The 11003-nt window shown below is 47.5% G+C and overlaps 1 protein-coding gene across 5 annotated transcripts in view; it reads left to right on the plus strand.

Moving 5' to 3' along the window:
• Positions 1 to 10793, plus strand: part of RIC8B (RIC8 guanine nucleotide exchange factor B) — a 126340-nt gene extending 115547 nt beyond the window's left edge. For 2 of the 5 annotated variants that reach the window (XM_055118643.1, XM_004619677.2), the window contains one exon: positions 7681 to 10793. In XM_055118643.1, coding sequence (XP_054974618.1) covers positions 7681 to 7792 — 112 coding nt within the window. In that variant the 3' untranslated portion in view covers positions 7793 to 10793. Of the gene's footprint in view, positions 1 to 1009; positions 1139 to 7680 lie in introns of those variants that run through there. The other 3 variants (XR_008626971.1, XM_055118645.1, XM_055118644.1) reach the window with 3 other exon arrangements.
• The last annotated feature ends 210 nt before the right edge of the window (positions 10794 to 11003 follow it).

Consider the following 11003-nt stretch of genomic DNA (forward strand, 5'->3'; position numbering starts at 1 on the left):
TTCTTTTTTCATCCTGCCTATTTTGCCATTCCAGTTTGATCCTATCCCAGGGTTTGATGGTGAGAATGACAGAAAGTTCCCAGGATTGTTGTTGAAAAATGAAGACCTAGAATTTGCTGTGGAGATACCATGAATGTATTCCTTCTCTCTGCTGGGTTAACAACTCAGTGAGAGATCACCGGCCCAGGCAGGCCTCGGAAGGCATCCGTTGAAAAATACAACGAAAGTGAAAGATTGGGCTCCCAGCCACTCTTTTTACAGAATGTAACTGAACATGTTAGCCAGTGCCAAAGGAAAAAATGAGCTGAAAAAAAAAAGCCACTTATAAATGCATAAAACCCCATTATTGACAGTTTTATGAATTATAAATTACGGTGACTAAAACACAATTTCTTTAAAATACCACAATTATTAGGAAATCCACTTCACTTTTGTGAATTGTGAACAGTATACTGTATACTGATGCCCTCTCAGGCTTGGCATGAGAAGCAGAGATTACAGAGCTGCTTTGAGCAATACAGATGCCATTTCTAGGAGGCATTTTTGGAAGCGCTCTGTTAATTAAAATGCTTTATATATTAATTTCACCTATACTTTAAATGTAAAAAGGAGTTAGATATGAAATGACTAATTTAAAATGTCAGGGTTCTTTTTCTTCCCAAGCCAACCATATATTAAGAGCAGGAATCCCTGTTCAAAGAAATGGTTCCAATTATCCCATCTTGGGTTTTCTTATACATTGTACAGAAATCAACAAAACAAGTAGCACAACCTGCCTAAATAGCAGCTACCCTCATTAAAAACAGAGAATTAATCAGGGGGTGATTGAAGGAAGCGGTGCCTCAAAGCCCTCCCCCCCTTTTCCTTTCTAATCATAGAACAAAATATGTTACATAAAAGGATCGGAACTATTATGCAGTGCTCAATTAGAGGGAGGTGAATAGGTCTCTAACATGCTGTTTTATCAAAAGAGCAGACTGGTGTTTGCATGACTGTTGTTTCATTACAGACCCTGTCATTAATTCCATGTGTCAATACTGCCCTGTAGTACACAGAGCAGACAAGAAAGAAGAGCCCTTGAAAACAAGGGAATGATTTTTGAGTCGTTATCAAGCTAAGTGGCAAGCGGGAAGCTGAAACTCGTATAGGTAAATTCGAAGGGACTCTTGGGAGATCTGCAAGTGGGAAGCAAGAATGCATTTTACCAACTGCTTAATTATGTCCTGGTTTTTAACAAGTACACTTGAATTGAATGCTTTGTTTGTATTGCACAAAAACATGTGCTGTGGGCAAGAGTATTCTCTTGCTTTCAGGTCAAGTAAGGTGTTTGATACACATATGCATCTGGCCTATTCTGTGATGTGCAATTGGGTATGTTAGTATCTGGACCCCAAAATTGCCTTGTAATTTTCTGGGCAAAGAGTTATGTAGAAATCAGAAGCTCTAAAAAGTAGAACCACCTCTAAGGTTTTGAGAAGCTGAACAAGCCCAGGCATCCCAGAATTTAATACTTACAGGGAATTGGTGATTGAGGAAAATGTTAAAATATTTTCTCTGGAAAAGGAAACAGACTAGAACATTTTAAATATGGTATAAGTCCCATACTCTCCCACCCCCGAAATCCTAAAGGTATTTTGTTGTTGTTTGTTTCCTTCAGCCGTCCCAAGGGTTAGGCTGGGCTAAAATAGGGTTTCCTTTCTTGGACGTGCTTTATCTGTGTCCTCGTGCCTGGCCAAGCCCTTATCGATTATGGTTCCTTATCGTTTAGTAAGATCAAATTTCTAAATGATGTTTCGTTCCAGTTGAACATTCTTGGAGGCTTATCTCTTCCCTGGCCAGATGCCTGATCAGATGAGAAGCCCGCCATGATACTGTCACACTGCCTAGAATGGGCTCTTTATCCAGTAGACATCACTGTACTTTTTGATGATAACAAGGGCAGTCTTAACTTGTGTTAAGGCCTGTGTATAGCATTGAAGGTAAGTATGAAGGAGTTGTTGCTATATGAATATAATCCTGATGCACATTTAAATATATAGTAGCCGTTTTACCATGTTTATATATCTGACACCTAGACATACTTTTCCGATTGGGACCTTCATAATTTAGGACCAGTAGTAACTCTTCATGAAATGACCTATTCTGTTGAGGGCTATGATTGAATTTAGAGCCTTCCTTGTAAACTTTGTCACTGCTGTGATTTACTTCTATAATCATTTTAATCATCTGCTGTAGTTTTGCGGAAATGATTTGTGCTCTTAGGTTTGTCAGTGACAGGTGGGATACTGTTTGACTGTTAGGCTTAGAATGTCTTGATTAGAGGCTGGACCATGAGTAGGTGCTTGCCTGGCACAGAGCTGAGCCAGCTTCATCCCTGACACCCATATGGCCCTCTGAACCTTGCCAGAAATCACCAAGGAGCCCAGAGCGAGGAGTAAGTCCTGAGCACTTACTCCAGGCTGTGGCTTGGGAAACAAGACAAAAAAGACAATTATCTTGATTAGAGGCAAAGGTTAAACAGTGTTGAATTAGAGTGTTTTAATTGTGGCAGCTTTTAATTTTAGATTCTTAAAAAAAGAAACTTGGGGCTCATTTTGTCCAATGCCTTCATTTTACAAATGGAGAGATTCAAGCCTAGAGAAGGAAATGACATGCCCAAAAGTACCCAGAGAACGGGAGATCCAAGACTAGAATCTGGACATCCTGATATCCTAAATAGCAGAAGCTCAGAAGTTGAGAATTCTAAGATGTGCGCTACAAAAGGGACATGATTTCTGCTGGACCGTCAATGTCTGATGACATTGATTCATCAGGAAATTAATATGAGAATGAGTCCTGATAAATGGTCTTTTACCATTCCCCGTGTACGCTATGACCCATGTACTGTATTCTCACTGAAAGCATTTGTCAGGCACCTGTAATGTGCCTCATCCTAAATTAGAAACCACAGATTGCGGCCAGGTAAGACATAGACTCTGCCCTCAAGTCTCAGTCTGAGGATGAAAAATTTCTGGAAAGCATTATGCAGCATTTCCTAGAGAACACTAATAGTATCTTTTCCAACTCTGTAAATCTTGATGATGAAAGCGAAACTTTAACCCAAAGAGCTAGTTTTCTTTCTTGTCATTGTTTATTTATTATTGTTCCCATAAAACATCATGCCATAACTTTCTCTGTGTGAGATGACTTCATCTGTAACTATCTCCATTCACAAACACTCATTGAGGAGTCAGCTGTCTGCAAGGCTCTGTGCTAGGTACAGAGGGATACAGAAGCTTAAGAGAAGCAGAGTCTTTTTTTAAGTATCAGAGCAAATTATCATAGTTTTCAAACCATACAGGGTTATTTTTGATAAATACTTTTTAATGTGGGATTCTTGGAACAGAAGACAAAATGCCTCTGTGACCAAATCCACATTTGTCAGATTTAAAGTCTCCATTCAAATTCTCTCTCCAGCCTTGTATCTGTCTTGAGCTTTCTTTTTCCTTTACCTCAGTCAAGCCAGCTTGCTTGCCAGTCTGCACACAACTAACTCTTGCTTCTGTGCTTTTGCCTGACTAATTCTTCTGCTTCCGAAAGTCCTTTCTCCTTGTGAACCCATGTCCATCATTGCAACTGCAACCTGGCACTGCATCCGTTTCCTGCAAGGAGCCTGTGAACAGCATGCCCGGGTGACATGTACACAGGCCGTCTGAACTTCAGGGTGACAGCGCTGTGGTCTTCATTGCAGCTTCCCGTTCTGTTTCCACATCGTGCTGACTTAGGTACAACAAACAGAGCTTAATAAGTATATGGAACCGTCCAATGTAACCAGGTCACTTCCCAGACCTTGTAGAAGTGAGTCTCTGTCTCAAAGATTTCATTTTGGATCTGAGGGTCGGTCGTTTATCACAGCGTGGAAGTTTAGAACTGTTGAAGCAGGGGTGTTGAGCGGCCTGGAGTGCCCAGTGAAATGATCACCTCACTAAATGATCTTTGCTCCTTCTGCTCCCAAGCAGGTCAGGAAAATGTTTTTTAAAGCGATTTTAAGTACAAAGAGAGAGTACAGCTAAACTGCCAGGCGAGGGGAAGCAGGGCTCCTGCCTGTTAATCACCTCAAGCTTGTTGACCTGTTCTGTGATTCGTTTAATATTGTTCAATATGTGTGTGTGTTTGTCTTTTGAACTGACCAGATGCTTCTTGAGGACAGGGATCGTGTCTTTCCTTGCTTCTTGCATACCCGTGCCCCACCTCTTCCCTGAGTGCCCTAATAAGCCTGGGAAAGCCTTCTTCAAGCACATAGGGCCAGGAAATGCATCTTGTGGGTTCAGCTACATTCTAGCCTTTGTACTTTATGTGTATGATGACAGCAGAGGGAGGTGGGTGTTCCTGTCTCAATTCCACAGGAAAGGAAATTGAAATCTGGAACATTCAAGGCCTTCCTGCTAGCGAATAGCTGAGATCTAGGATTAGATAACAGGCCTGCCTCCCGAAATCTATACATAGCACCTTTCACTGTACCACAGTAACAGTATTCAGAACTCTGTAACTCACATAACGATTTCACGGATACTCGCATTCCTTGCTTCATCATTCAGTAGGCAGAGCTAGTATTATCACTGTCCCTGTTTCACAGACGGGGAAACAGACTCAGGCTTGCCCCAGATCACAGAGCTGGTAAGTTGAAAGCCAGGAGCTCACACGGACTTCCTGGCTCCGGTTGTTTCCCTGTATCACACTGCTGCCTTAATTCATTTGCACAGTTCCGTGCTGTGTGACCAGTCAGCACTTACACTTTTGCTCCAGGAGTGTCAGGAAGGCCATGCTTTCCCTGAAGCCAGGGGGCGGAGAGCAGAATTCACCCCACCAGCGTGGGCTCCGCATTAACACGGGGCATTGCAAAAGACAAAAGGGAAAGCTTGACAAGACAGTACGAAATATAAAGTCCTGGACACTGCCCACTGCCCCTTTGTAGATTTTTTTCTTGTACCGTTTGGGGCCACACCTGGTACATGCCCTACATGCGGCTGACTCAGGTTCAGTCCCCAGTGCAGCATATGCTGGGGGGTAGGGGAGCAGGGACATCTACCAGAGTTCTGTCACATGACATATGCCAGAGTGACCCCTGAGTACTGGGCCAGAGTAGCCCCTGGACACTGCTGGGTGAAGCCCCCGCAGCCTCCCCAAATAAAATAAGTGGTTCTTTTATTCCAAAAATGAATTCCTCCCATACCTTGCCATAAACTTTTGTTACCTGCTTATTACATTTCCAGCATTCCACTGTAAAATCAAGCTAGGAAGTAGGGGTGAATGCAGTAGATTTGGCTTTGAAACAGTTTTGGCTTTGGGTGAGAAACTGGTAGCTTCCTTTACCTTTGGTAGATAGCCCCAGTATCACCATTAAGAGCAAGTGCGGTAGAGTCAGTGAGGTCTACAGCCAGCCAGAGATTCATCCCTGTCTCGGTGGAATAGCCCCACTGCCTGTCTCTGGCCTTCCTCCGCCCTTTTGTTGGATTCCCAGCGGGCTGCCCTCTCCTCCTTTTGCACCGGCTGTGAGTAAACAGTGTCTTTTTGCATCAGCAGCTGATCTAGGAAACTGTAGTGTGTGGAGAGAACTTTGGTGGAAACCTTGTCCCTTGCCCTCCACTGAACAGCCAGGTTGTCGGGTCAGGCCAGCCTCTGGCCCTGATAGAGGCGAGGCCCCCACCCCCCTTCCCTTCCTGTGGGTCACAGATGGCTCTGAAGTGTTGCCTTGTCTGCCACAGCCTGGTCCGGCTCTCTAGCTCCTCTCACTGTGCTGCTGTGACATTACAGGAACTTGTCCAGGCCCTTGTCCCCTTGCTCCAGTGCGTCTCCCACACAGCCACAAGAGCCACTGGCCTGAGTGGGATCCTCGCGGGGTGAGACCCAAGCTCCTTACTTGGCGTGGAAGACAGCAGACCACCCAACACACTTGCAGCCCGCCTTCCTGCCACTCCGTCTTTGCCCCTCCTCACTGCCCCTGCAAAGCCTGTCACAGCCTCACAGAGCACGGCAAGAAAAGAGAAACAGACTCGGAAGGGGGGCCTGGTGACCCAAGCAGAGGGACCGCCCAAGCCCCGTCCTTGGCTTCTTTGCCTGGCGCCGGCCATCTCACTTGGTGCTGCCCTCCGCCCCCTAACAGTTGTGTCCGTGCTCGTCTCAGGAGCACCCCCGTATAACGTGCCCCAGTACAGTCTGTGTTATGCTTGTCTCCCCCGAGGGCAGCAGCTGTGCCTCGACCTCCCCTGGCCTCAGTTACAGGCACAGTCGCAGCCAGGGCAGAGTGTGCCGCAGAGGGCATGGGCTGGCACTCAGGACCTCTGTCCAGGCCCAGCTCTGCCGCGAGGATGTGACCTTTGTGCGCCCCTCCATCTCCTTAACTAGGTGGGGGGCGGGACTGAGTGATCTCTAAGGCCCCTTCCCCTTTACGTTCTCTCACTGGAGCCCCGTTTCTTGGATCGGGAAACAAATTTTCTACTTAATAACATGCTGGAGCCTTAGCTAAGCCCGTCAGCCGGCCACGTTACTCCAAGAGGTATTTTGGACTCTCAGAAAAAAATCTTCTGGTCCTTGACTGGGCTCCCGTTTGCCTGACCTCGCGCCCCCCACCCCCAGCTCTTCTACGCCCCCCCCCCCCCAGGGTGTTCCCCGGCACCTCTGACCCAGCAGCTGCTCTGAGTGGGCCCTGCCCAGGAGGGACCGTTTCTTTGTGCGGGCAGAGAGGTGGTTTGCCGTTACCAGCGCCATGAACCCCACTCGCCAGGGTTCTTGGTCCGTTTTCGGGGAGTGCTGCCCATTTGGGGGCCAGTGAGTGTGAAGCCGCTCTCGGAGCCCCTCTGCCAGTGCACTTTGGGGGTGGAGGGAGGATTGGAGCAGCAGCTCAACCGGTACGTTTGCCATAATCTCCATGTAATAAATAAGAACCTATGAAAAGATTAAATCTTTCCTAAGGCTTTTTGATTGGCTTAATCAATAATTAATCATCTTTAGATGAGGCTGTAACTTGTGGAGTAGATATAATTGGATTAGCTGGAAGAGGCAGTGGGGAGCTTTGAAGAGATTAAAATGGCTGTCAGTCCCGTAATTAAACTGCCACAAACAAAAGCAATAGTAGTGGTTTTCTTTCCTTTTAAAGAGGAAAGAGCAAGAGAAGGAGAGAAGCGGGAGGGTGGTTGGAGAAGCCAACCAGCTTGAAATGCATCCGTAAACCCTTCTGTACAGCTGGACATCAGAGGGGGAGAGTCCAGTCTGACAGGCTGGGGTGTTGATATGCGCAGGCAGATCTCACCAGGTCCTGGGTTTGGCGGGGCCTAGCCCGGGGGGACAGGTGAAATGTTGGCAGCTCCACCTTTATGTTTGGAAACAAAACTAATCCATAAACGTAGTGGGGTTTAATCACGACAGGCAGGAGAGACCTGCTCCTTGGCCTGAGCCCATTTAGACCTTGACTTTTCATACTTTTAATTGGCTTAGGAGGTTTGGCCTGCGTGAATGAAGTCTTTTATCTCCTCTTTTTCTTTCCGTGTGCCTTTCATCTTTCCCATTTTAAACACAGAGAGGGCTTGAGGGAAAACACTTCGGTTTTTAAAGACTTTCCTTTTAAAAGGCTGTGGGTGGAGGCCGGGTATGTCTGTGATGCTGGTGAATACTTTTCTCTCTCTCTCTTTTATCTCTTTCTAGGGAGGAGTTGCTTAAGCCAATGGGACTAAAGCCTGACGGGACAATAACGCCTCTGGAGGAAGCACTCAGTCAGTACTCTGTCATCGAAGAGACCAGCTCCGACACGGACTGAAGCGTCACCTGCTCAACTCTCGATACTGCTTTTATCAGCATCTTTTCTCTGTAGCTCCAGGGGAATCTTTTCTCTACAACATTTATGCCCTTGCTTTGGCTAGAAACACATTAACTGGTTTACTCGTTGAGAATCCAGCGTATTTACGAGGTGATCCTGTGTTTTTGCGATTCTGAGGCATTCGTGCAGAGCTGCAGTTAGAGTTGCAGAGGCGAGTCGCCGGGGGGAGAGACCATTCCGTCCCGCGGGATGGAGCCCGAGGACTTTCCGCGCAGCAGCCTTGGCTCGGTCTAGCCATCTGTTCGCTCCGACTCTACAGAAGACTCCTCCCTGTCCGTCCTCGCTGGCCAGAGCTGCCCCTCACAGCTCTGCCAGACAGACAGACGGAGGCTTGGGAGACGCAAAGGGAGTCGCCAAGGGCTGAGGCAAGCGCGGTGTTAGATCAGGACTGACGGAACGGAAGCCAAGCAGCTGCTCCATAGTCCCGCCCTAGTCTCACTTCGGTTTTGTAAAAATACACACACACAACACACACACACACACACACACACACGCAGCCCCAGACTTGCAGACTCATCACACCTAAGAGGTTAGTTCGTCACTTCCTAGAACTTCAGAATACATTTCTCCCCGTGAAGAGTCATACATGACGGTTTGGTTCTGAGGCAGCTATAGATGCCTATTTATTCCCCTCTCACCTGAACACTAGTACCGTGGAACTGAGCCCCATCTGCCTGTGGCCCGGGGAACATGCATTCTGAGGCCCTGCAGCCCTCCGGGACGGGAGCTTGTCGGTGGCCTCTGCCAGGTGCGGAGAGCCAGCCACCCGCTCTGGCCATGGAGGTCATCATGCGTCATGTGTCAGCTGGGGACTGTGTGTGCTTGTGTGTGTTCTACCCTCCTACCATATGTGATCAGTTTAACAGTAACTTTATTTATTTAAAAAAAAACACGTAGTTACTGTTAAATTGATTAAAGCTGTTTAGTTTTACTCCTAGAATTGGTCATATGAAGAAGTAGAAATTGAATCATGCAATAGACAGAGGACCTAGTTCATCAGTGGCTAAAGTTGAAAGGGGTTGGTTTCCTTTTATATCCATATATGTATGTGGGTATATGCATGCATATACACAGGTGCGTGCATATACCCACATAGATAATGTGCTTAACCACTGCCTTTTAAAACTTTAAATAAAACATTGGGGTTGATTCAATTTAGCCATCTGTGTGTGCTTCTTTATAGACATATGAGGTAAACAATACTGTCTCATAATTTATGCTTTTTAAAAGTGCTTTAACATCCATTATTCTCACTTATAATAAACCTTTTTAAAGATAGGGAAAAATACATGGAAATTAGAGAGAAGCTATTTATCCAGAAGTCACTTCTGGCAAAAAAAAAAAAAAAATCAGGAATAGAATTTTTAAGAGGCCTTTTAGCCGCCAAAAGAGATATCTAAATATCTTGCAACTTACTATAGGCGAGATCCTCAAGAATCTCACTTTTTGCCTTTTTACCTAAATTTGCATACATTTCTAACGTTTAGTACCTAACTCCCCACCCCCGCCCACCCCCAAACAGTGGCCCTGAAGAGAGAGCGAGATAGGCAGGCCCGCCAGCACGGCTGGACAGAAACAGGAGCACAGCCCCGCAAGCCCAGGACTGCCCACCACAGGTGGCCCAGAGGTGACGTCCTCATAATGACCCCTTCCTGGCTTCCCAAACAGAAACTAAATCCAGAATTCTCTACCAAAGGAGAGGAAGGGCCCCGCATCGTCCGGGATTCTCTGTTCCGAGACCCGGCGTCGGGGCTGTGGGCGCCCCTGTTTGAACAGAATGAAGTCTGGTAATTCGGGATTTTAGATTTAAGTGAAAAAGTTTAGAAAAAAAAAATCAAAGAAGTATTTTTGTTACTTCATTCTACAAATGCATTTTTTAAGTATTTTTATAATTTCTACAGTCAGATCACTTTGGCATGAGTGTCAGTTTCCTTGGTGGAGACTTGTTGCGTGAAGCGCCCGCCTTCCCCCGCCTGAGGCCTGAGTGTCCCGGCCGCGTCCGTGTCCGTGTGCTTCTGTGTCCGCTGAGCTCTGTCGGGTCGAGGGGGCCACCGAGCTTTCCCTGCACCGGGAGAGCTGGTGGGGGAAAGACGAGCGCGCCCTCACCGTGCCGCTGTCCGCGTCTCTCGTCTCCTGTCACCGCAGCACATCTCGTCCTAAAGGCCCTTTCTGGGAGCCCCCCGCCCCCCCCACCCCCCACAGGGCCCGCCCTGGGACAGCGAGGCTGGGAGAATGGTACTTCTCAGGCCATTTTAAGCAATAATTCTTTCAGCAGAACCGGTTTGAAGAACTTTTCAGGGGTGACCTGAAGTGGAAGCAGGACTGGAAAACGTGTGGCCAGTACCGGTGTCAAACACGGGCCTCGAGGCCTCCAGGCCGCCGGCCAGGGCAGTGGCTCAGAGGCTCCCGCGGGCATTAGGAGAAAACACTGACAGCCCCCCGGCTCCCCAGTCCTCCCGGGCCCTGGCGCGGGGCGAGCAGGCACGTCGCAACATGGAGCACCGGAGCTGCTGCTTTCGAGCAAGAGGCAAAAAGATTTGGGGGGGCCCGGCACACCTCAGTGGTCCGTCCTGGGAGGCGGCCAGGACACGAGTCATCTCCGTGATAAACGGCGCAAACACTAAACCTTCCCTCCCTGCCACACCGGCCTCCGCCTGCCCCACGCCACCTGTATCGACGGCCTTTCCTCCCAACTCTAAGAGTAATATATGTTTGTTGTGGAAGTTTGGAAAAAATGCAGTACTAGTTAATGCATCCAAATCCCACCCCCTGAGATAATCACTGTCGATGTTTTAGTGTGTTTCTGTCCTGTATTTTTTCTATGCATATATAATTTATTTTACTACAAGATTGGGATCATACTGTATTTACAGATTTGTATCCTGCTTTCTTTAACATTGTGAGCATTTTCCCATGTCAATAAATATTCTTCAAAAACGAATGGCTACATTCCCTTAGATGGCTCCTGGTCCACACGGCGAACTGCCTCCTGCTGTCTTCTCCTCGCTGACAGAAGCCCAGGAGCCGGGGGCCCTCGGGGGCCCCCCTGCTGAGCATGGGTGCTTGCTGCCTTGCTGGGCAGCGCCCACCGCTCCTCAGCACTAACGAACATCTCTGCCTTGAAGCACCAGCCTTGCAGTCCTCCGCTGGG

Source organism: Sorex araneus, chromosome 10, assembly GCF_027595985.1.
Source record: "Sorex araneus isolate mSorAra2 chromosome 10, mSorAra2.pri, whole genome shotgun sequence".
Lineage (NCBI taxonomy): Eukaryota > Metazoa > Chordata > Mammalia > Eulipotyphla > Soricidae > Sorex > Sorex araneus.